The sequence below is a fragment of the Heterodontus francisci genome, unplaced genomic scaffold (assembly GCF_036365525.1).
Source record: "Heterodontus francisci isolate sHetFra1 unplaced genomic scaffold, sHetFra1.hap1 HAP1_SCAFFOLD_1092, whole genome shotgun sequence".
In the NCBI taxonomy this organism is placed as follows: domain Eukaryota; kingdom Metazoa; phylum Chordata; class Chondrichthyes; order Heterodontiformes; family Heterodontidae; genus Heterodontus; species Heterodontus francisci.
In genome coordinates, this window is record NW_027141484.1 from 39896 (window position 1) to 66551 (window position 26656).

General features: G+C 52.9%; 1 protein-coding gene and 1 pseudogene across 1 annotated transcript in view; one reads left to right on the forward strand and one right to left on the reverse strand.

Annotated features, from left to right (window-relative positions):
- The first annotated feature begins 663 nt into the window (after positions 1 to 663).
- Positions 664 to 26656, forward strand: part of LOC137363824 (suppressor APC domain-containing protein 2-like) — a 58210-nt gene continuing 32217 nt past the window's right edge. Inside the window, exons 1-2 of the mRNA XM_068027383.1 lie at positions 664 to 1148; positions 24740 to 25084. Coding sequence (XP_067883484.1) covers positions 809 to 1148; positions 24740 to 25084 — 685 coding nt within the window. The 5' untranslated portion in view covers positions 664 to 808. The remainder of the gene's footprint in view (positions 1149 to 24739; positions 25085 to 26656) is intronic.
- On the reverse strand, positions 24170 to 24478 carry LOC137363825 (small ribosomal subunit protein eS28 pseudogene; annotated as a pseudogene).

A 26656-nucleotide genomic window follows, 5' to 3' on the forward strand; every position in this document is an offset into this window, starting at 1 on the left:
TGGCTGAGATTAAATAACTCAGCACAGAGCGGCGTTAGCACCCGGGTCTCGTTGCCTTTAGTAGTTGAGCAATGGGAGACGCTACCTCCCTCCAGCAGAATCACTGAATGTTAGTCATAAGTTTAGAACATGCCAAAGCAGGACACGGGAAATAAACCCCTCAAATAACCCCTCTCTCCTCCAGCCCAGCCTGCTCTGTCCTTGATTCTCTCTCTCATAATCATCTTTTCTTTCTCTCTGTCCTCTTACTCTTTTCCCTCTCTCCCTCTGCCTCTTTCTCCCAGGCTGAAACTGTGAATCTATTTTTAATTCAAGCTCCACCATTCAGGTTGCAGGATTTTTCCTGGCAGCCAATCAAAGGGGAAGTGGTCAAGGCGGGAAAGGTTTTTTTGTGACAAACTGAAACTCACCGGAAACTGAAGGTAACAACTGGAATTTACTGTAACAAACTAACCCGGGACTGGGAATCGACCAGAGACATCCCGGGACTGAATTGTAACAAACTAACCCGGGACTGGGAATCGACCAGAGACATCCCGGGACTGAACTGTAACAAACTAACCCGGGACTGGGAATCGACCAGAGACATCCCGGGACTGAATTGTAACAAACTAACCCGGGACTGGGAATTGACCAGAGACATCCTGGGACTGAACTGTAACAAACTAACCCGGGACTGAACTGTAACAAACTAACCCGGGACTGAACTGTAACAAACTAACCCGGGACTGGGAATCGACCAGAGACTAACCCGGGACTGGGAATCGACCAGAGATTAACCTGGCTCTGCGGGATCAGCAGCGGACCAATGCAGTCAGCTGTTCCGGTCGCTGTCCAGCTGGAGCCCGGGCCATACTCGCAGGAACTGCCCCGGGGCTTCCTGCACAGTCTCCGGACTCTCTTCGACATCCTGGACGATGGGCGGCGGGGGTCGGTGCACATTCTGGAGATTGAGTCCCGCTGGCGGCAGGACGGCTCTGGCCGTGCACTACCCCCGGGGGTGTTGCAGTGCCTGCGGAGCGTGGCGCCGGCCTCGGGCTACCTCACCTTCGACAGGTTCGTGGCCGGGCTCCACTCATCACTTCTCAGCCCCAGGAACAGCCGGTACACGGGCCACAGAAGCGGACCACAGAACGGCGGCAGCGGCGGTAAGTTTGGGGAACAGTGGGAGAGGGACCTGGGGATCCCCCCCAGTCACTGCAATATCTGGAGATTGATCCCTTTCCCCAGTCATTGCAACATCTGGAGATTGATCCCCCTCTCAGCAACCAACATCTGGGGATTGAACCCCTTCCCCAGCCACTGCAACATCTGGTGAGTGAATCCTGCCAAGCCTCCAACATCTGGGGATTGAACCCCTTCCCCAGCCACTGCAACATCTGGAGAGTGAATCCTGCCAAGCCTCCAACATCTGGGGATTGAACCCCTTCCCCAATCACTGCAACATCTGGAGATTGATCCCCCTCCAGCCACCAACATCTGGGGATTGATCCCCTTCCCAGCCACCAACATCTGGGGATTGATCCCCCTCGCCAGTCACCAACATCTGGGGATTGATCCCCCTCACTGGTCACTGAATAACATCTGGGGATCGATCCCCCTCACTGGTCTCTGAGCAACATCTGGGGATTGATCCTCCTCTCTGGTCACTGAGCAACATCTGGGGATTTGTCCCCCTCCCAGGTAATAACATCTGGGGATTAATCCTCTCACTGGTCACTGCAACATCTGGGAATTGATCCCCTCCCAGGTACCAAGATCTGAGGATTAATCCCCCTCCCAGTCACCAACAACTGGGCATTGATCCCCCTCCCAGTCACTGAAACATCTGGGGATTGATCCCCCTCCCAGTCACTGAAACATCTGGGGATTGATCCCCCTCCCAGTCACTGAAACATCTGGGGATTGATCCCCCTCCCAGTCACTGAAACAACTGGGCATTGATCCCCCTCCCAGTCACTGAAACATCTGGGCATTGATCCCCCTCCCAGTCACTGAAACAACTGGGCATTGATCCCCCTCCCAGTCACTGAAACATCTGGGCATTGATCCCCCTCCCAGTCACTGAAACATCTGGGCATTGATCCCCCTCCCAGTCACTGAAACATCTGGGGATTGATCCCCTTCCCAGTCACTGAAACATCTGGGGATTGATTCCCCTGCCTGGTCACTGAAACATCTGGGGATTGATCCCCCTCCACGGTCACTGAACCATCTGGGGATTGATTCCCCCTCCCCGGTCACTGAAACATCAGGGGATTGATCCCCCTCCACGGTCACTGAACCATCTGGGGATTGATCCCCCTCCACGGTCACTGAACCATCTGGGGATTGATTCCCCCTCCCCGGTCACTGAAACATCAGGGGATTGATCCCCCTCCCGGTCACTGAAACATCAGGGGATTGATCCCCCTCCATGGTCACTGAACCATCTGGGGATTGATCCCCCTCCACGGTCCCAAGAAACATCAGGGGATTGATCCCCCTCCCGGTCACTGAAACATCAGGGGATTGATCCCCCTCCCGGTCACTGAAACATCAGGGGATTGATCCCCCTCCCGGTCACTGAACCATCTGGGGATTGATCCCCCTCCACGGTCCCTGAAACATCAGGGGATTGATTCCCCTCCCGGTCACTGCAACATCTGGGAATTGATTCCCCTCCATGGTCATTGAGCAGCATCTGGGGATTAATCCCCCTTCCCGGTCACCAACACCTTGGGAATGATCCCCTCCTCTCGTCACTGCAACATCTGGGGATTGATCCCCTTCCCGATCACTGCAACATCTGGGGATTGATCCCTTCCCGGTCACTGAGCAACATCTGGGGATTGATCCCCCTCCCCAGTTACTGCAACATCTGGGGATTGATCCCGTTCCCCGGTCACTGAGCAACATCTGGGGATTAATCCCCCTTCCCGGTCACTGCAACATCTGGGGATTGACCCCCTGCCTGGTCACTGAAACATCTGGGGAGTGATCGCCCACCCCGGTCATTGAAACATCTGGGGTTTGAATCCCCTCCCCGGTCATTGAAACATCTGGGGATTGATCCCCTGCCCAGTCACTGAAACATCAGGGGATTGATCCCCCTCCACGGTCACTGAACCATCTGGGGAATGATCCCCCTCCCTGGACATTGAAACATCTGGGATTTGAATCCCCTCCCCGGTCACTGCAACATCTGGAAATTGATTCCCCTCCATGGTCATTGAGCAGCATCTGGGGATTAATCACCTTTCCCGGTGACCAACATCTGGGGAATGATCCCCTTCCCTAGTCACTGCAACAACTGGGGATTGCTCTCCCTTCCCGGTCACCAACATCTGGGGATTAATCCCCCTTCCAGTCACTGCAACATCTGGGGATTGATCCCCAAGCTGGTCACCAACATCTGGGAAGCGATCCCCCTCCGTCACTGCAACTTCTGGGGATTGATCCCTTCCCGGTCACTGAGCAACATCTGGGGATTGATCCCCCTCCCCAGTTACTGCAACATCTGGGGATTGATCCCGTTCCCCGGTCACTGAGCAACATCTGGGGATTAATCCCCCTTCCCGGTCACTGCAACATCTGGGGATTGACCCCCTGCCTGGTCACTGAAACATCTGGGGAGTGATCGCCCACCCCGGTCATTGAAACATCTGGGGTTTGAATCCCCTCCCCGGTCATTGAAACATCTGGGGATTGATCCCCTGCCCAGTCACTGAAACATCAGGGGATTGATCCCCCTCCACGGTCACTGAACCATCTGGGGAATGATCCCCCTCCCTGGACATTGAAACATCTGGGATTTGAATCCCCTCCCCGGTCACTGCAACATCTGGAAATTGATTCCCCTCCATGGTCATTGAGCAGCATCTGGGGATTAATCACCTTTCCCGGTCACCAACATCTGGGGATTGATCCCCTTCCCTAGTCACTGCAACAACTGGGGATTGATCTCCCTTCCCGGTCACCAACATCTGGGGATTAATCCCCCTTCCAGTCACTGCAACATCTGGGGATTGATCCCCAAGCTGGTCACCAACATCTGGGAAGCGATCCCCCTCCGTCACTGCAACTTCTGGGGATTGATCCCCTTCCTGATCACTGAGCAACATCTGGGGATTGATCCCCCTAGCTGGTCACCAACATCTGGGGAGTGATTCCCCCTCCCAGTCACTGCAACTTCTGGGGATTGATCCCCTTCCTGGTCACTGCAACATCTGGGGATTGATTCCCTTCCCGGTCACTGAGCAACATCTGGGGATTGATCCCCCTCCCAGTCACAACAACATCCGGGGATTGCTCCCCCTCCCCAGTTACTGCTACATCTGGGGATTGATCCCCTCCCCTAGTCACTGCAACATCCGGGGATTGATCCCCCTCCCCAGTTACTGCAACATCTGGGGATTGATCCTGCTCCCCGGTCACTGAGAAACATCTGGGGATTGACCCCCTGCCCGGTCACTGAAACATCTGGGGATTGATCGCCCTCCCTGGTCATTGAAACATCTGGGGTTTGAATCCCCTCCCTGGTCATTGAAACATCTGGGGATTGTTTCTACTCCATGGTTATTGAGCAACATCTGGGGATCGATCCCCAGCTCAGTCACTGAGCAACATGTGGGACATTCGGGACAAAATCAAAAGTCACATGGACAAATGCAAGTTAATTAATGAAAGCCAGCATGGATCTCTTAAGGGAAAATCATGTTTAACTAACTTTCTGGCATTTTTTTGAGGAGCTAACAGAGAGGGTTGATGAGGGCAATGCTGTTGAGGTGGTGTACATGGACTTTCAAAAGGCGTTTGATACAGTGCCACACAACAGACTTGTGAGCAAACTTGTAGCTCATGGAATAAAAGGGATGGTAGCAACATGGATACAAAATTGGCTGAGTGACAGGAAACAGAGGGTGGTCATTAATGGGTGTTTTTCAGGCTGGAGGAAGGTTTGTAGTCGGGTTCCCCAGGGATTAGTGTTGGGACCGTTGCTTTTCCTGATATATATTAGTGACCCAGACCTTGGTGTACAGGGAACAATTTCAAATTTTGCAGATGATATGAAACTTGGAAGCATTGTGAACTGTGAGGAGGATAGTGTAGAACTTCAAAAGGACTAGACAAGTTGGTGGAATGGGCAGGCAGGTGGCAGATGAAGTTCAATGCATTGAAATGTGAAGTGATTCATTTTGGGAGGAAGAACATGGAGAGACAATATAGAATAAAGGGTACAATTCTAAAGGGGGTCCAGAAGCAGAGGGACCGAGGTGTATATGTGCATAAGTCACTGAAGGTGGCAGGACAGGTTAGAATCATAGAATCATTAGAAAGTTTAAGGCACAGAAAGAGGCCACTTGGCCCATCATGTCTGTGCAGCTGAAAAACGATCCACCTATTCTAATTCCAACATTTGGTCCGTAACCCTGCAGATTACAGCATTTGCGATGCACATCCAGACTCCTTTTGAATGAGTTGCCTTAACTAACCTTTCAGGCAGTGAATTCCAGACCCTCACTACCCTCTGGGTGAAAATGTTTTTCGTCATTTCTCTTCTAATTTTTCTACCAATCACTTTAAATCTATGCCCCCTCGCCACTGACTCTCTGCTAAGGTGAATAGACCCTTCATCTCCACTCTATCTAGGCCCCTCAAAATTTTGTACATTTCAATTAGATCTCCCCTCAGCCTTCTCTGGTCCAAGGAGAACAACTCCAGCCTATCCAAACTTTCCTCAGAGCTGCATTTTTCCAGTCCTGGCAACATCCTTGTGAATCTCCTCTGTACCCTCTCTAGTGCAATTACAACCTTTCTGTAATGAGGTGACCAGAACTGCACACAGTACTCAAGTTGTGGCCTAACCAATGATTTATACAGTTCCAGCATAACCTCCCTGCTCTTATATTCTATACCTCGGCTAATAAAGGAAAGGATTTCATATGCCTTCTTAACCACCTTATCGACCTGTCCTGCTACCTTCAGGGATCTCTGGACATTCACTCCAAGGTCCCTTACTTCCTCTACACTTCTCAGTAATCTCCCATTAATCATGTATTCCTTTGCCTTGTTTGACCTCCCCAAATGCATCACCTCACACTTCTCCAGGTTGCATTCCATTTTCCACTTTGCCACAGGTTGAGAGAGCAGTTAATAAAGCATTCGGTATCCTGGGCTTTATTAATAGGGGCATAGAGTACAAGAGCAAGGAAGTTATGTTGAACTTGTATAAGACACTAGTTCGGCCTCAGCTGGAGTATTGCGACCAATTCTGGGCACCGCACTTGAGGAAAGACGTGAGGGCATTGGAGAGAGTGCAGAAGAGATTCACGAGAATGGTTCCAGGGATGAGGGATTTCAGTTATGAAGATAGATTGGAGAAGAGAAGGCTGAGAGGTGATTTGATAGAGGTATTCAAAATCATGAGTGGTCTGGACAGAGTAAATAGAGAGAAACTGTTCCCACTCGTGAAAGGATCGAGAATGAGAGGGCACAGATTTTAAGTATTTGGTAAGAGGAGCAAAAGTGATACGAGGAAAAACTTTTTCACACAGCAAGTGGTTAAGGTCTAGAATGCGCTGCCTGAGAACGTGGTGGAGGCAGGTTCAATTGAAGCATTCAAAGGGAATTAGACAGTTATATGAAAAGGAAGAATGTGCAGGGTTATGGGGAGAAGGCAGGGGAATGGAACTGAGGGAGTTGCTCTTTCAGAGAGCCAGTGTGGACACGATGGGCTGAATGGCCTCCTTCTGCACTGTAACGATTCTGTATTTCAGTTACTGCAACATCTGGGGATTGATCCCACTCCAAGTCACTGTGCATCATCTGGAGGATCTCAAATCACAAAGATCTCTGTGATCTGCACAGTCACTATGGACACCCTGGAGTGTTTGATGGGGACAATGTAGAGGGAGCTTTACTCTGTATCTAACCTGTTTTTTTCCCTTTATGTCAAGGGTGACTTTATTCCACAGGCCCCCCTTATATACATTTCATAAAATAGCTTTATTAAAATCCAATAAATAAAACAAAAACTCAAATTAAAGTGTCATTCTCGGCATCAATAATGCTCTGCAGTCCCAGCGGTGCCCACTGGTCGCGGAAGGCCTCAAGCGAACCGGCAGACACTGCATACTCCTTCTCCAGGGATACCTGAGCGTGAACGTAACTGTGGAAGAGGGGCAGGCAATGAGGGCGGATGGACCCCCTGACGGCCTGCAGCCTGGACCTGTGAATTGCCACTTTGGCCAGGCCCAGGAGCAGACCGACGAGGAGATCCTCATCATGGCCCATACCCCTCCGCACCGGGTGCCCAAAGATCAGGAGCTTGGGGCTGAAGTGCAACCAAAACTTGAGGAGCAGCCTCGCACACTCCATATAAACATGGAACACAGACTCACCCAGGCTGCAGAAATTACAGGCGGCCTGGGAGTCCGTGAACCTGCTTGAAAGTCTATTGCACGGGACTACCCTGTGCAACACCCTCCACCCCAGGTCCCCGATGTAAAGGGGGAGGACTCCCGTGTAGAGAGACCTCCACCGGGGTTTCACCTCGCCGCCAGATGGCAACACGGACCTCCACGGAGAGGTCGGCCGGCTGACATGAGCGAGGAAGTGGAGAGTGTGCAGGAGCGGTCCGTACAGGAAATCCCTCCGTGCCGTATGGAATGGCACGGAGGGCATTTCAAGAGGCGGCTCAGGTTGTGTGGGACCGGCTTCTGAGGAGGGTTTCGGGGCCTGGGTCCAATGAGCAGTTCTGGCCGAGCAGGGCTCAGCTCAGCCAGGAGCGCTCTGCGTTCCCAGACCCCCTTGTCACCCACAGTGAGAGCGTCCCTGGGGCTTCGGCTACTCCACCGCCCGTCAGTCCGTCCCCAGAGCCGGTTGCCCAGACAGCTAAGGCGCTGTCCTGCTCTGGGGGGGAAGCGCCTTGACTGGAGGCAACCATGTTCCAGTCTCTGGATAGATCCCGGTAAAAGATAGGCAACTCCCTAAGAGCAGTGTGGCTAACGTACTCCGCCGGGAGCTGCGTGTCGTCTTGAAGGCAGTGTCCTGGCGCAAATCTCTGTAGGGTCCGAAGGCGGAGAGTCACAGCCTGGGTGTGGACGCACACCAGCGACTGGCTGCCCTCCTCAATCGGGAGACTCAGGACCACGGCAGAGATCATTTCTCCCAATTGATCCTCGTGGAGGACATGGCAGAAAAGGTCTGCTGGCACTCGCGCATCCTCCACAAGTCAACGGGATCTGTGACCGTGGGAGCACGTCATCGGTATAAGCCGAGAGGACTACACGCATGCCCGGCCCACGCAGAGCCAAACCCATCAAGCTTCTGCGAAGCAGGCACAGGATTGGCTCCACGCAGATGGTATACCATTGGCTGGACATGGGGCATCCCTGATGCACTGCTCTCCCAAAGTGAAGGGGCGCTGTCAAGGAACCGTTAACTTTGACTGGACACTCTGCGGCGGCGTATAAAAGTCGGACCTGGACCACAAAATGCGGCCCGAATCCGAATGCGCGCAGAGTCCCGAAAAGATATTCGTGATCCACCCAGTCGAACGCCTTCTCCTGATCGAGAGACAGAAAGGCCACCGACAGACCTGTCCGCTGGGAAAGGTGGATCAGTTCCTGGACTAGGTGGATGTTGTCCTGGATGGACCGACCCGGGACCGTGTAGGACTGGTCGGGGTGGATCATGTGGGCCAGAGCCCAAGCAGATAGACATAGTCCGGGCAAAGATCTTATACTCTGTGCTGAGGAGGGAGACCGTACGCCAATTCTTAAGCAGGCGGAGATCGCCCCTCTTTGGCAGCAGGATGATGACTGCTCTGCGCTAGGAAAGGAGCACTTCCCCGGTCGCCAGGCTTTCCCCCAGGACCCGTGTGTACATTTCCCCCAGGACGTCCCAGAACGCCCAGAGGAATTCCACAGCCAGCCCGTCCAGCCCCGGGGATTTGCCCCTCGATAGCTGGCAGAGGGCGCCGGTCAGCTTCGCCAATGTGAGCGGAGCCTCCAGTCCTTCGGCGCCCTCCAGGCTGACTTTTGGAAGGTCCTCCCACAAAACTCTGCGCGCGTCATCGCTGGACGGATCCGGAGAGAACAACGCACTGTAATAGGTACAGACCAAAAGGCCCATTCCCTCTCGATCCGTGACAGAGGATCCGGCGTCAGTCAGCATCTTGATGAGCTGCTTACGGACCCCCTGCCATTTTTCTAGCGAGTAGAAGAAGGGTGAGGCGAAATCTTCCAGGATCTGGATCCGCGGCCTCTGCATGCGCCTCGGGACCCTATGAGCTGCAGGTCCCCCAGCGTGCCCTTCTCCTCTTTGTATGCCTGCCACAGGGCCGGGTCCGCGACGGCATGACCGAGGCGGGATTCCAAGTCGAGCACCTCCCTCTCCAGGTGTCCGACTTCGGCTTCCCACCTCTTGGTCAACCCCTTAGCGTACTCCTGACAGAAGACACGGATGTGAGTCTTGCCCACATCTCATCATAGCTTCAAGCAGGGGAAGCCCCCCTGCTTCCTTCTCCAGTCGGCCCAGCATCGACGGAACAAGTCCCAGAATTGCTTGTTCTCCAGTGAACTCTGTCCACACCAAGTGGTGGTCCGAATACAGCACCAGCCGCATGGAGGCCACCAAGACATGGGAGACGTAAGCCAGCGAAAAGTAGAGGCTGTCGATTCGAGACCCTCCTCCTCCAGACCTCCATGTGATGGCGCTGGAGTCGGGATGGAGATTCTGCCAGATGTCCACCCAGGGAGCTGATCAGTTCCCTCAACTTCTCCAGTTCCCTCAACTTCTCCACCGACGCTTGGCCGCGCTGGGGACTGGAGCGACCTCTCACCTCGTGTGTACAGTTAAAATCCCTGCCCAAGGATGATGCACTCGCCACTATCGATACAGCTCAAGAGAGTGGACGCTTCTTTAAAGAGGCACGCTTGGAACGCACCAGGCTGGGCACGTATATGTTCACAAAGTGGAGAGGCACACTACTCGGGCGAATGGCGAGGGCAAGTGGCCCGGCACAAGCTCCTTGACCGCCAAGATCTCCAGCTGAAAAGTCGGGGCCAACAAGATAGCCACCCCACTAGAAATAGGGGTGAGGTGACTAATGTAGACCCCACCCTGCCACTCCAGGAGCCAGGTGGCTTCATCTCCCGGAATGGTGTGGATTTCCTGCGGAAAGCTCACCGCAAAGCTCCCTTCCCTGAGGACTGAGAGATTGTGAAACACCTGCTGGTGTTGATGTTGAGGCTGGCAATGGATATCTTCATGTCAAAGGTACTTAGAAACCTGTCACCAACACCTTACTGTGAGGACGGAGCGGAAGTGCAGCTCGCCTTCCACTCCTCCAGCAACTCGGAGAGGAATGCTTTAAACCGGCCCCTCTCAACCAGTTTCACGCCCTCTCCCTTCCCACCCTTCTTGAGGGCGGCACGGACAGACTGAATAATCAGCGCCAAACTTGACCACTGGCCGAGGGCCAGCTGGACTTTATTGCGGCAACCCCTGCTTGCTGTGAGGAAGTCCCGGAGTTCCGTTGTTTGGATGAGAGGAGACTCAGTGGGAGGCATGAGGGAGTCCACCGCCTCACTGGTGATGGATTCAAGATCATCCTCCGTGCCCCACACCGAATCCCCATACTCCTCGAGGTCGTCACCGCCAGCGACCGACACACCCGACACACACATTGGGGCGACCGTCCTGGCCACTCCAGCTGGCCCCGTCTCTGTCACGATCCCACCCCCAGGATCGATGGCGGAGGAGTCCTCTCTGAGTTCAACTATTGGGCTGGAGCCTATGGGTGCCAGCAGTCCAGGATCCCCGCCCCCACCTCCGTCCTCAGGCCAGTGAGCGGTCAAAGGGAAATGGTAGTTCCCGACTCTGGAAATCTAGCTGCAGCTGGGACTGGAGGCAGAGAGAGGAGGCCACCTCCCACTACGCCAGCACCCATAGACCCATCAGACAGGGAATTACACAGATTGGCCTCTGGGTTGGTACGTCCTGGGCAGCAGCACCAGGATGTTGGGAGGGCTGGCCCTCACAGATCTCGCCCCCAACCAGGAACCCCGACCCATTGGCCAAAGGAATGATTTCTCCCTTAGGGTCCACGGGCCCCCCACCATGGGTGGGTCCCCTTCCTCGGGACTTCTCAAAGCTACAGGGGCGTCTCTTTCCCCCCCCTCCACCCCGAGGGACAGAGCCTAGGGCTTTCGGCCCTCGTGCTGCAGCTCATGGCCCTCTTCAGAGGAGGGACGTCTCCTCCTCTTGTGGGAGGAGCGCAGAGGCTCAGAGACCTCCATCTCAGTCGAGCCTTCTGCTTCTCCATCCACACACCCACTGCCCAGATATCTGGGGCCTCAGCTCAGTTGCAGGGCAGGTGGGCTCCCCTGGATCAGCCGTAAGGCCAAGCTCAGGCTTAGGACTTTTTTTCCGTATCCAGGGGGCGCGCTTTTGGGTGTTCTGCTTTGCGTCGCGCCTTCCTTCCACCCGGACGGGTCTTCCCCCCCCCCCCCCCCCCCTACCCACCGGAGGCCGTGAAAACCATGGCCTCTGGAATTGGCTGAGCAGCAGTTGTTGCAGGTGTTGGGGGAGGTGCAGCGGCATCACCCTGGGCCACCGAGATGGAGTTGGCGACCCGGAGGTTGGGGCAGCTCTTACGAGCATGCCCCATCCTCTTACAAGCATGGCACTGCACCCTGTCCGATGTCCAGAAGACGCGGTATTCAAGTTGGCCTTCCGTAACGTCCTCACGCTCCAGCTGCATAAAGAACTGGTGGCGGGCGGAAGGAGTACACATGCTGGAGGTTGTTCTCCTGAAGACCGAGTGGAACTGGGGTGAGCCCTGTTTTTACCTCCCCCAGATGGTGCAGGTGAGGGAGGAGGAGCTCTCCAGGAACAAAGGGTGGGATATTGGACAGAATGACCCACTGCGCAGTTGGCTACAGGGGTCCACTGGCAGAAAGGTCCCACCCACAGTGAGCCCCTTGCTCAGGGCCAGGGACACCGCCCGCTCGGTCTTCAGGAAAAACACTGCCTTCCCACACATTTTAGAGGCAGCAACAATGGCCGAGGGGCTGACAACTTCAGCCATTGCTTTTACGCATGCCTCTAATGACATATTGGATGGGTGTAGCTCTTGACCCAATGCTTTGATGTTAACAGCAAAAATGCTGATGGGTCAACAGGTGCAGCGGCAGCAGCCACAGCAGTATATGTGCAAGAAGGCCCTGCTACTGGCGAAGAGGGGCTTGCCATGGAGTCAAAGAGTCACACCCACCCTTAACAAATAAAGCAAACAACAGTTTTGTTTTTAAGAATTTAACCGATATGATAGCGGGGAGTTATGGTGTGAGTAGAGGAGGATGGGGTGGAAAGGAAAAAGCAAAGGTAGAGGAGAGGATAGGTAGCTGAGTGGTGAAAGGGAAAGAAAGGCTGCAAGGATGTTTCTCTTAAATTGGTGTTTGGAGTACCTTACTGCAGAGAATACAAAGTCCAGTCTTCAGGTCAGGGGAGGGTTCTTCGCCTGGGTTGGCTGGAGCCGCCCATTTCTTTCCACTTTCTGCTGTGGTTACAAAGAGTTTCTTCACCCGGGTGGCCTCTCCAAAATAACTCACAGGTCCATTACTCCAATAGATAGAGTCATAGAATCATAGAGTTATACGGCACAGAAACAGACCCTTCGGCCCATCGTATCTGTGCTGGCCATGAAGCACCTAACTATTCTAATCCCATTTTCCAGCACTTGGCCCGTAGCCTTGCATGCTATGGTGTTTCAAGTGCTCATCTAAATACTTCTTAAATGGTTATTTTTATTTTTTTTTAAATTTATTTTAGAGATACAGCACTGGAACAGGCCCTTCGGCCCACCGAGTCTGTGCCGACCAACAACCACCCATTTATACTAATCCTACAGTAATCCCATATTCCCTAACACCTACCTACACTAGGGGCAATTTACAACGGCCAATTTACCTATCACCTGCAAGTCTTTGGCGGTGGGAGGAAACCGGAGCACCGGGCGAAAACCCACGCGGTCACAGGGAGAACTTGCAAACTCAGCACAGGCAGTACCCAGAATCGAACCCGGGTCCCTGGAGCTGTGAGGCTGCGGTGCTAACCACCTCTTCAGACAGTGTGTTCCAGACTCCAACCACCCTCTGGGTGAAAAAACCTTTCCTCAAATCCCCTCTAAACCTCCTGCCCCTTACCTTAAATATATGCCCCCTTGTTATTGACCCGTCCTCTAAGGGAAAAGGTTTCTTCGTATCTAACCTATCAATGCCCCTCATAATTTTGTATACCTCAATCATGTCCCCCCTCAGCCTTCACTGCTCTAAGGAAAACAACCCTAGCCTTTTCAGTCTGTTTTCATAGCTGAATTGCTCCAGCCCAGGCAATATCCTGGTGAATCTCCTCTGCACCCTCTCCAGTGCAATCACATCCTTCCTATAGTGTGGTGCCCAGAACTGTACACAGTACTCCAACTGTGGCCTAATTGGCGTTTTATACAGCTCCATCATAACCTCCTTGCTCTTATATTCTATGCCTCGGCTAGTAAAGGCAAGTATCCCATATGCCTTCCTAACCACCTTATCTACCTGTGCTGCTGCCTTCAGTGATCTATGGACAAGTACACCAAGGTCCCTCTAACTTTCTGTACTTCCTAGGGTCCTACCATCCATTGTATATTCCCTTGCCTTGTTAGTCCTCCCAAAATGCATCACCTCACACTTCTCAGGATTAAATTCCATTTCCCGCTGCTCTGTCCATCTTACCAGCCCATCTATAACGTCCTGTAATCAAAGGCTTTCCTCCTCATTATTTACAACACCACCAATTTTCGTGTCATCTGTAAACTTACTGATCATACCTCCTATATTCATGTCTAAATCATTAATGTACACTACAAACAGCAAGGGTCCCAGCACTGATCCCTGCGGTACACCACTGGTCACAGGCTTCCAATTGCAAAAACAACTCTCGACCATCACCCTCTGCCTCCTGCCACTAAGCCAGTTTTGGATCCAATTTGCCAAATTGCCCTGGATCCCATGGGCTCTTACCTTCTTAACCAATCTCCCATGCGGGACCTTATCAAAAGCCTTACTGAAATCCATGTAGACTACATCAACTGCTTTACCCTTATCAACACATCTAGTCACCTCCTCGAAAAATTCAATCAAGTTAGTTAGACACGACAAAGCCGTGCTGACTATCCCTGATTAATCCCCGCCTCTCCAAGTGGAGATTAATCCTGTCCCTCAGAATTTTTTCCAATAGTTTCCCAACCACTGATGTTAGACTCACCAGCCTGTAATTGCCTGGTTTATCCCTGCTTCCTTTCTTGAACAATGGTGCCACATTCGCTGTCCTCCAGTCCTCTGGTACCTCTCCTGTGGCCAGAGAGGATTTGAAAATTTGTGTCAGAGCCCCTGCTATCTCTCCCTTGCCTCACATAACAGCCTGGGATACGTCTCATCCGATAGAATGATAGAATCAGTTCAACACTTATGTTGTAGTTCTCTGTTCCCACTAGCGTGTACAGGTGCAGCTGCTTCAGCTGATTGCACACAGGAAGTGCTCCACAAACTGCCCAGCCAATCCCATTTTTTAATCTTTTTTTTTCTAACCCTGTCCTGTACCTGCCCTGGGAGTGTTTGATGGGACAGTGTCGAGGGAGCATATAATTGCATAAAGATGGGAGGCAGGTCAGAAGATTGGACCGAATATAAAAAACAGCAAAGAATGACTAAAAGATTAATAAGGAGGGAAAAATTAGAGTACGAAAGTAAGCTAGCTAAAAGTATAAAAACAGATGGTAAGAGTTTCTATAAATATTTTAAAAAGTTAACAAAGTGAGTGTTGGTCCTATAGAAAATGAGTCTGGGGAATTAATAAGGGAAAATAAGGAGATGGCAGGTGAATTGAACAGGTATTTTGCATCGGTCTTCACTACTGAGGATACAAGTAACATCCCAGAATTAGCTGTAAATCAGGAAATGGAAGGAAGCGAGGAACTCAAGAAAATTACAATCACCCGGGAAGTGGTATTGAACAAATTGTTGGAGCTGCGGGCTGACAAGTCTCTGGGTCCTGATGGACTTCATCCTAGGGTGTTAAAAGAAGTGGCTAGTGAGATAGTTGATGCGTTGGCTTTAAATTTCCCAAATTCCTTAGATGAAGCGAAGGTTCCATTAGATTGGAAAATAGCAAATGTAACTCCTTTATTCTGTTACGGTCAGGTGAGAAGGGGTTGAAGGGCTTCCCTCTTTTCCCTCTCTGTTTGACCACAACAGGTTTAATTCTTTCTTAAAGTGGATGCACTAAGTAATCGGACAGGTTTTCTTGAGTTAACAAAAATCGGTTAACTTTATTGTACCTAAACCAAACTGATAAAAATAATAAACAGCGCACCAAATGTCACACACACACTGTCTGCAGATTTACACATACAAAAGGTTACAGAGTGGGGAAATGTAGATTAGTTGAGTTAGAGTCCATGGAAAAAAAGCAGCATACAGTCTGTGGCATTTGGTGATTCGGCTGACTTCTAGCTGAATTCAGTGGTCCTGAGGCTTTTAGTTTGAAGAGGTAGATGACTAGTTCAGTGGGTCTCTTGGAGACAGTGATGCGGATGATTTCCTCCAATGGGGTTTCTGATTGTAGTCGGAGTATTCAAAGGTGGTCGGTCAACAAGCAGGATTTGAAGCTTTCAAGCTGGAATGGAGAGAGAGAGACGGAGAGCCTCACTTGGGTCTGCACGTGTCAGAGTCTAGTTGCTTCTCCTCCCTCTGCTGCAGAAAGACACAAGCTTAAAAACCACAGATAGGGAGGGGCTTGTCACATGACAGTCACTCAGTGATTCAAGACATAGCAGTTAGCAGTATTTCTCTCTTGCTAAAGAGAACAAGTAGTTCCTTTAAACTTCCAGGGTCTTGGTTCTTGCTGGGATATAAGCAGATATTTTGTCTCCTTCCTCACAAGCATTGCAGTGTAGGATATAGTGTTGCAAATTAGGTGGCTATCCTAAGATGCCAGCAAAGTCATCTTTTTTAACTGTTCCTTTTAAATTTCTTCAAAAAAGTATAAATTCAGATCTCCAATCAGTGGATTAAAGAAAATTATCATTCAACAAAGCACATTAGAGTAACATTTCAAAAAGGGAGGGAGATAGAAAGCAGGAAATTACAGGCTAGTTAGCTTAACATCTGCCATAGGGAAAATGTTAGAAGCTATTGTTAAAGATGTTATAGAAGGACACTTCGGAAAATTCAGGGTAATCAGGCAGAGTCAACATGGTTTTGTGAAAGGGAAATCATGTATAACCAATTTATTGGAGTTCTTTGAAGAAGTAATATGTGCTGTGGATAAAGGGGAACACGTGGATGTACTGTACTTAGATTTCCAGAAGGCATTTGATAAGGTGCCACATGACAGGTTATTGCGGAAAATAAAAGCTCATGGTGCAGGGGTAACGTATTGGCATGGGGATAGAAAATTGGGTAGCTAACAGAAAACAGAGTAGGCATAAATGGGTCATTTTCTTGTTGGTAAGATGTAACGAGTGGTGTGCTACAGGGATTAGTGCTGGGGCCTCAACTTTTTACAATTTATATAAATGACTTGGGTGAAGGGACCGAAGGTATGGTTGCTAAATTTGCTGATGACACAAAGTTAGGTAGGAAAGTAAGTTGTGAAGAGGACCTAAGGAAGCTACGAAGGATATAGATAGGTTAAGTGAGTGGGCAAAGATCTGGTAAATGGAGTATCATGTGGGAAAGTGGGAAATTGTCCACTTTGGCAGGAAGAATAAAAAAGAAGCATATTATCTACATGGTGAGAGACTGCAGAGCTCTGAGATACAGAGGGATCTGGGTGTCTTAGTGCATGAATCGCGAAAGCTTAGTATGCGGGTATAGCACGTAATTAGGAAAGCTAATAGAATGTTATTGTTTATTGCGAGAGGAATTGAATACAAAAGTAGGGAGGTTATGCTTCAGTTACACAGGACGCTGATGAGACCACTGTGTACAGTATTGGTCTCCTTAGTTAAGGAAGAATGTAAATGCGTCGGAAGCAGTTCAGAGAAGGTTTACTCGACTGATACCTAGAATGGATATATTGTCTTATGAGGAAAGATTGGACAGGTTAGGCTTGTATTGGCTGGAGTTCAGAAGAGTAGGAGGCGACTTGATTGAAACATATAAGATTCTGAGGGGTCTTGACAGGGTGGATGTGGAAAGGATGTTTCCTCTTGTGGGAGAATCTAGAACTAGGGATCACTGTTTAAAAATAAGGGGCCACCCATTTAAGACAGAGATGAGGAGAGTTTTTTTTCCCTCCAGAGGGTCGTGAGTCTTTGCAATTCTCTTCCTCAAAAGGAGGTGGAAGCAGAGTCTGAATATTTTTCAGGCAGAGGTAGATAGATTCTTGATAAGCAAGGGGGTGAAAGGTTATTGGGGGAAGGTGGAAATGTGGAGTTGAGGTTACAATCAGATCAGCCATGAACTTGTTGAATGATGGTGCAGACTCGAGGGGCCTCCTCCTGCTCCTAATTCGTAAGCTTGTATCTAACACGTGCTGTACCTGTCCTGGGAGTGATTGATGGGACAGTGTAGAGGGAGCTTTACTATGTATCTAACCCATTTTTTTTTTTAGAGGGAGCTTTACTCTGTATCTAACCCCGTTTTTTTTTTTTCTTGTTTGATGGGGACAGTGTAGAGGGAGCTTTACTCTGTATCTAACCCCGTTTTTTTTTCTTGTTTGATGGGGACAGTGTAGAGGGAGCTTTACTATGTATCTAACCCATTTTTTTTTTTAGAGGGAGCTTTACTCTGTATCTAACCCCCGTTTTTTTTTCACAAGGTGACCTTTATACCCCAGGCCCCTTTTATATTTTTCACATCGAGGGGGCCTTTATCCCTCAGGCCCCCTTTATGTACATATTTACAGTTTTAAAATAACTTTATTAAAACAGATAAATAAACAAAAAACTCAAATTAAAATGCCATTCTCGGCGTCGACGATGCACTCCAGTCCCTGCGGTGCCCACCGGTCGCGGAAGGCCTCAAGCGTACCGGCGGACACCGCATGCTCCTTTTCCAGGGACACCCGGGCGCGAACGTAACCGCGGAAGAGGGGCAGGCAATCGGGGAGGACGGACCCCCCGACGGCCCGCAACCTGGACCTGTGAATTGCCACCTTGGCCAGGCCCAGGAGCAGACCGACGAGGAGATCCTCCTCCCGGCCCGAGCCCCTCCGCACCGGGTGCCCAAAGATCAGGAGCGTGGGACTGAAGTGCAGCCAGAATTTGAGGAGCAGCCCCTTCAGATACTCAAATAGGGGCTGCAACCTCGCACACTCCATATAAACGTGGAACACGGACTCGTCCAGGCCGCAGAAAGTACAGCTGGCCTGGGAGTCCGTGAACCTACTTAAAAGCCTATTGCACGGGACTGCTCTGTGCAGCACCCTCCACCCCAGGTCCCCGATGTAAAGGGGGAAGACTCCCGCGTAGAGAGACCTCCATCGGGGTTTCCCCTCGCCGCCAGATGGCAACGCGGACCGCCAGGGCGTGTCCGGCCGGCTGACGAGGGCGAGGAAGTGGAGAGTGTGCAGGAGCAGCCCGTACAGGAAACCCCTCCGCGCCGATTGGAATGGCACGGAGAGCATTTCCGAGAGGCGGCTCGGGTTGTGCGGGACCGGCTCCCGAGGAGGGTTTCGGGGCCTGGGTCCGATGAGCAGTTCTGGCCGAGCGGGAGTCAGCTCGGCCGGGATCGCTCCGCACTCCCGAGCCCCCTCGCCACCCGCAGTGAGGGGCGTCCCGGGGGTTTCGGCTACTCCTCCGCCCGCCAGACCATCCCCGGAGTCGGCCGCCCGGAAAGCCGAGGCGCTCTCCTCCGCCGGCGGGGGAGCGCCCTGACTGGAGACGACCATGTTCCAGACTCGGAATAGATCCCGGTAAAAGACAGGCAACTCCCTCAGAGAGGCGCGGCTAACGGACTCCACCGGGAGCTGCGTGTCGTCTTGAAGGCAGTGACACTGGCGGAAAAAATACATCGCCAGCGCACACCGTCTGGGAGGACGCTCGACGTCCAGGTATCTCTGCAGGGTCCGAAGGCGGAGAGTCGCCGCCTGGGTGCGGACGCACACCGGCGACTGGCCGCTCTCCTCAATCGGGAGACTCAGGACCGCGGCAGAGACCCAGTGTTTCCTCTTGTCCCAGAAGAAATCGACGAGTTTCTTCTGGATCTTGGTGGCAAATACAGCGGGCGGGGCCAAAGTGACCAACCGGTACCACAGCATGGAGGCCACCAGTTGGTTTATGACCAACGCTCAGCCCCTGTAGGAAAGCACTCCGAGCAGTCCTGTCCAGCGCCCCAGCCGAGCGGTGACTTTCGCCTCCAACTCCTGCCAGTTTGCCGGCCAGGCTTCCTCAGCGGGGCTAAGGTGGACTCCCAGATAGAGGAGGTGCGCAGTGCGCCACGCAAAAGATGTCATCTCCTCCGGCAGGGAGTCCACCCGCCACTGACCCACCAGGAGTCCGGAACATTTCTCCCAATTGATCCTCGCAGAGGACGCGGCAGAAAAGTTCTGCTGGCAGTCGCGCATCCTCCGCAAGTCAACGGGATCTGTGACCGCGAGGAGCACGTCATCGGCGTAAGCCGAGAGGACGACCCGCATGGCCGGCTCGCGCAGAGCCAATCCTGTCAACCTCCTGCGAAGCAGGCACAGGAAGGGCTCCACGCAGATGGTATACAATTGGCTGGACATTTGGCATCCCTGGCGCACTCCTCTCCCAAAGCGAAGGGGCGCCGTCAAGGATCCGTTAACCTTGATTCGACACTCTGCGGCGGAGTATAAAAGTCGGACCCGGGCCACGAAAGGCGGCCAGAGTCTGAAAGCGCGCAAAGTCCCAAAAAGGTATTCGTGATCCACCCTGTCGAACGCCTTCTCCTGATCGAGGGAGAGAAAGGCGACCGACTGACCAGTCCTCTGGGAAAGGTGGATCAGGTCCCGGACCAGGTGGATGTTGTCTTGGATGGACCGGCCCGGGACCGTGTAGGACTGGTCGGGGTGGATCATGTGGGCCAGCACGGAGCCCAGGCGGGTAGACATAGCCCGGGCAAAGATCTTATAATCCGTGCTGAGGAGGGAGACTGGACGCCAGTTTTTAAGCAGGCGGAGATCGCCCCTCTTCGGCAGCAGGACGATGACTGCCCTGCGCCACGAGAGGGGCATCTCCCTGGTCGCCAGACTTTCCCCCAGGACCCACGTGTAATCGTCCCCCAGGATGTCCCAGAACGCCCTGAGGAACTCCACGGTCAACCCATCCAGCCCTGGGGATTTGCCCCTTGAGAGCTGGTGGAGGGCGCCAGTCAGCTCCGCCAACGTGAGCGGAGCCTCCAATCCTTCGGCGCACTCCGGGCTGACCTGCGGCAGGTCCTCCCACAAAACTCTGCGCGCATCCTCGCTGGACGGATCCGGAGAGAACAACGTACTGTAATAAGTACGGACCAGGAGGCCCATTCCCTCCGGATCCGTGATGGAGGATCCGTCGTCGGCCAGCAGCTCCATGAGCTGCTTACGGACCCCCAGCCATTTTTCCAGCGAGTAGAAGAAGGGTGAGGCGCGGTCCAAATCTTCCAGGATCTGGATCCGCGACCTCACGTACGCGCCCACAGCAGGCGGTGGTCCGTGCACGGCACCAGCCGCATGGAGGCCGCCGAGACGCGGGAGACGTCCTCCAGACCTCCACGTGAAGGCGCTGGAGTCGGGATGGAGTTTCTGCCAGACGTCCACCAAGTTAAGGGAGCTGATCAGTCCCCTCAACCTCTCCACCTACGCTTGGCCGCGCTGGGGACCGGAGCGATCCCCCACCTCGAGGGTGCAGTTAAAATCCCCCCCGAGGATGATGCACTCGCCGCTATCGATGGAGCTCAAGAGAGCAGACACTTCTTCAAAGAAGCGCGCTTGCAACGCGCCGGGCCTGGGCGCGTACACGTTCACAAAGTGGAGCGGCACGCTACCCAGGCGAACGGCGAGGTGGAGCAAGCGGCCCGGCACTAGCTCCTTGACCCCCAAGATCTTCGGCTGAAAAGTTGGGGCCAACAAGATAGTCACCCCACTAGAAATAGGGGTGAGGTGACTCATGTAGACCCCACCCTGCCACTTCAGGAGCCAGGTGGCTTCGTCTCCCGGAACAGTGTGGGTTTCCTGCAGAAAGCTCACTGCATATCTCCCTTCCCTAAGGACTGAGAGATTGTGAAATCTGCGGTGAGACCCCCTGCTGCCGTTGATGTTGAGGCTGGCTATGGTTATCTTCATGTCAAAGGTACTTAAAACCCGTCACCAACACCTCACTGTGAGGAGGGAGTGGAAGTGCACCTGGCCCTCCACTCCCCCAGCAACCCATTGAGGAACACATTAAAACGGCGCCTCTCAACCAGTTTCACGCCCGCGCGCTTGCCCGCTATCTTAAGGGCGGCACGGACGGACTGGATGATCAGCGCCAGATTCGACCAGCGGTCAAGGGCCAGCTGAACTTTATCGCGGCAGCCCCTGCAAACCGCGAGGAAATCCCGGAGTTCCGCCGTGGGGATGAGAGGAGATTCGGTGGGATGCATGAGGGACTCCACCACCTCACTGGCGATGGAATCAAGGTCATCCTCCGTGCCCCCCACCGAATCCCCATCTTCCTCCAGGTCGTAACCGCCAGCGGCCGACACATCCACCACACATTGTGGGGCGGACGTCCCGGCCGCGCCAGCTGAACCTGCCTCCGTCACAATCCCACCCCCAGGATCGATGGCGGAGGAGTCCTCTCTGGGTTCTATTGTGAAACTGGAGCCTGTGGGTACCAGCAGCCCAGGACCCCACTCCACCTCCGTCCCCAGGCCAATGAATGGTCCAGGGGAGACAGAAGTTCCCGACTCCGGAAATCCAGCCGGAGCCGAGACCGGAGGCAGAGAGCGGAGGCCATCTCCCGCTCCGCCAGCACCCACAGGCCCAGCAGATGGGGCAGCATTCTCGGTTAGAACCGGGTCGGGCGTCTCCTGGTTGGTGGTGGACTCCGGCTGGGAGGGTCGACCCTTTGGGGTCCCGCCCTCCCCTCTAATCAGGGCACCCGACCCAGTGGCAATGGCAGAATGGGCGGCGTCCCCAGGCTCCCCCACAACAAGCAGGGCTCCACTGGCTTCCCCGGGAGGGGCCACATGTACAGGTGTCTCCCCCTCCCCTCCATCCTGAGGAATAGGGAGCTCCTGCCCGGACTTTGTAGCCTTGGTGGTGGCGGTAGGGGAAACCTGGGGACCCGAGACAGGAGACAGCTCCCCTCCAACAGATGGACCATGCGCCTCAGGGCCCCGTATTACCTCTGTGGAGGGGTGCCTTCTCCTCTTTTTCCCAGTTGGGTGCGGAGGCTCAGAGACCTCCATGTCATCAGAGGCCTCCACCTCCGCACTCTCTTTTTTTTTTATTCACCCTGGGCCTGAGCCCAGCCCTGGGGCAAGTTGACTTCCCGAGATTGGGCTTTGTGCTGAGCTCAGACTTGGGTAGTGTCACGGTGTCCTGGGGACGCGCCTCTCGATGTTTATTTCTCCTCCGCGCCTTCCTTCCACTTGGACGGTCACCCCCCTCCCTGCCAGACGCTGTGAAAACCACAGCCTCCGGTACCGACTGAATGGTATCTGGTGGTGGTGTAGGGGGGGTGGGTGGAGGTGCAGCGTCGCCACCCTGGGCCGCCGAGTTGAAGTTGGCAGCCGGGAGGTTGGGGCAGTTCTTACGAACATGCCCCACCCCCTTACAGACATGGCACCGCACTCCGTCCAAGGTCCAGAAGACGCGGTAGGCCGTCCCCTGGAACTCTACATTAAATTGGCCCTCTGTAACCTCCTCCCGCGCCAGCTGCATGAATAACTGGCGGCGGAAGGAGTACACGTGTCGGAGGCTGTTCTCCCGAAGTCCGAGCGGGACTGGGGTGAGCCTCGTCTTTACCTCCCCCAGATGGTGCAGGTGGGGAAGGAGGAGCTCACCAGGGATGAAGGGCGGGACATTGGATAGAATGAGCCTTTGCGCAGTGGCCTCCAGGGGGTCCAGTGGCAGAAAGGTCCCGCCCACGGTGAGCCCCTTGCTCAGAGCCAGGGACACCGCCCGCTCGGTCTTCAGGAATAACACTGCCTTCCTGTACATTTTAGAGGCTGCAACAATGGCCGAAGGGCCGACAACCTCGGCCATTGCTTTCACGCATGCCTCTATAGTCATGTTCGGGTGGACATAGCTCTTGACCCCATGCTTCGATGTTAATAAAGCAAACGGTGACGGGGCAACAGGTGCAGCTGCAGCAGCCGCAGCAGCATATGTACGGGAAGGCCCCGCCACCGGCGAAGGAGGGCTTGCCATGGGGTCTAAGAGCCACGTCCACCCCCAAGAAACAAAACAAATTTACACAATTGAAACAAAAAAAAAAGCAAACTTTAAACAAAGTGGAGTGGGAGTAGAGGAGGATAGGGGTAGGATGGTAAAGGAAATGGGGAGGATAGGTGACTGAGGTGACTGAGTGGAGGAAGGGAGAGAAAGGCTGAAAAGGATGTTTGATCCAACTGCCAGTTGGAGCACCTTTACCACAATTAGTCCAAAACTGTTTGTTGTCTTCCAGTTGGGGGAGGCTTCTTCGCCCGGGATGGCTGGAGCTGCCCGGTACTCTCCTCTTCTGATTTTAACAAGGTCTTCACCCGGGTAACTCCAGCTGTCCCGAGCAGGCAGTTGGGGTGGGGAGGGAGCTCCCTGTGTGCAAGCACCAATACAGGGGCCCCCTAATGGATTTGGCAGCCCCACCCAAGTCTTCCGGCCTCTTCTCCCTCCCCCAAACAGTTCAAACTTAAGAGTTCTTCAGGTGCCCTGACATCCACCTCTCCAAAACAAGTGCAGCCTTCCTTGATGGTTTCTCTCCACTCTGTATTCACCTTTCTCCACTTTCTCCAATTACTCCAGTCTCCAGTCTGCAGTTGCTGCAGCACAGGTGCAGCTGCTCCCCCTGATTGCTGGCAGGAAGTGCTCCAAATTGCCCAGCCAATCCCAGTGCTGTACCTGTCCTGGGAGTGTTTGACGGGACGGTGTAGAGGGAGCTTTACTCTGTATCTAACCCCGTTTCTTTTTTAAAGACAATTCATTATTAGCCGTTTATTGTTCCATTTTGTCAAAAGAAGTCGTGTAATTGTCCGCAACCAGTTATTTAGATAGAGGCTTCAGTTGGCATCAGTTTTGTAGATCTGTTATCGTAATCGTCTTGCTTCACGCTCAGACTCCAAAAGTGTGAGCACATCTCCCTCACGGACTGGTCCTTTCACGTTTCGAATGATGGAATGTTTGCTGTCATCCATAAATTCTACACGGACCTGAGTACACTGTCCCTGGGAACCAGTCCTTCCAAGAACTTTGGTAACCCGCGCCAGTTTGACGGTCTGCGCTCGCGGACCTTCCATGATGGCGGCGGCGCTGGTGCTGTACCTGTCCTGGGAGTGTTTGACGGGACAGTGTAGAGGGAGCTTTACTCTGTCTCTAACCCCCGTGCTGTACTTGCTTTGGAGTGTTTGGGACATTGCTCAGTTTGGTGCTCTGAGACCTACAGCTGGTGGGGTTGAGCTCGAGAATGCTGAATTTTCACATCCCTCTCTAACTGGGGTACCGTGGGCATTTGGCAAATCCAACTGTTTCTCTGTCTGATCCCAGCTCTGTGTTTGCTGATGTTTTGCAGTGAGGAAGAGAAGTAAGAATGGCGCAGGCAGGGGCAGTGGGCAGCAGCCGTGCTCAAGAGTGTCCATGGTGTCCGAGCAGACCCAGCTGGTGACTGAACATCACTACCCTATGTCGGAGAAGTTCAAAGGTCATGGGGAGAGGCCGAAATCGCCTCTGAGGATGAGGTCCATGAACATCCCCGATGCCCAGTCAGAGCCAGACCCCAGCTCACGGGAGCTGGGCCAGTGCAGAACCACAGTGGGTGGCAAGGAGCCACGAGTGGAACGGAGAGAAACCAGTATGGGGTCACAGCACATAGTCGTTAAGTCTCTTGCATTGGAAGAGCAGAGACATCTGAAAACCGGTAAGTGAGCTGGAGAATAAGAGTGAATGTAAAATGGGCAGGAAACTGCCAGGCTTCAAACATTTCAGAATACATTAGGTAGGAAAGGGTGGTGAAGGGAACTGGTAACAGGGCAGGCAGATAGGATGAGGACTCCTGCTCACTTGGAGGCTAAATACCATCAAGGACTGGGTGGGCTGAACAGCCTGTGTCAGTTTTGAGATTTTCATGTAATTTAAAAGCTAGCCTGGGTTTATTCTCTCGTCATTATTAGCAAGGGTCCCAGAACTTCCATTTGCTGTATGTTGTCTGTTTCTGTTTGCCAATACCAGTCAAGGTGAGCGATAGAGGTTTACAGCACTGAAGAAGACCATTTGGCCAATTATGTCTGTTAGCTCGTGGCTGGAGCAATCCCAAACTAATCCCACTGCTCCACTGTCTCCCCACAGTCCTGTATCAATCCCAAACTAATCCCACTGCCCACTGTCTCCCCATAGTCCTGTATCAATCCCAAATTAATCCCACTGCCCCACCCGCTCCCCATAGTCCTGTATCAATCCCAAATTAATCCCATTGCCCACTGTCTCCCCATAGTCCTGTATCAATCCCAAACTAATCCCACTGCTCCACTGTCTCCCCACAGTCCTGTATCAATCCCAAACTAATCCCACTGCTCCACTGTCTCCCCATAGTCCTGTATCAATCCCAAATTAATCCCACTGCCCCACCCGCTCCCCATAGTCCTGTATCAATCCCAAATTAATCCCATTGCCCACTGTCTCCCCATAGTCCTGTATCAATCCCAAACTAATCCCACTGCTCCACTGTCTCCCCACAGTCCTGTATCAATCCCAAACTAATCCCACTGCTCCACTGTCTCCCCATAGTCCTGTATCAATCCCAAACTAATCCCACTGCTCCACTGTCTCCCCATAGTCCTGTATCAATCCCAAACTAATCCCACTGCCCCACCCGCTCCCCATAGTCCTGTATCAATCCCAAACTAATCCCACTGCCCCACCCGCTCCCCATAGTCCTGTATCAATCCCAAATTAATCCCACTGCCCCACTGTCTCCCCATAGTCCTGTATCAATCCCAAATTAATCCCACTGCCCCACTGTCTCCCCATAGTCCTGTATCAATCCCAAACTAATCCCACTGCCCCACTGTCTCCCCATAGTCCTGTATCAATCCCAAACTAATCCCACTGCCCCACTGAATCCCCATAGTCCTGTATCAATCCCAAATTAATCCCACTGTCTCCCCATAGTCCTGTATCAATCCCAAATTAATCCCACTGTCTCCCCATAGTCCTGTATCAATCCCAAACTAATCCCACTGCCCCACTGAATCCCCATAGTCCTGTATCAATCCCAAACTAATCCCACTGCCCCACTGAATCCCCATAGTCCTGTATCAATCCCAAATTAATCCCACTGTCTCCCCATAGTCCTGTATCAATCCCAAACTAATCCCACTGCCCCACCCGCTCCCCATAGTCCTGTATCAATCCCAAACTAATCCACTGCCCCACTGAATCCCCATAGTCCTGTATCAATCCCAAACTAATCCACTGCCCCACTGAATCCCCA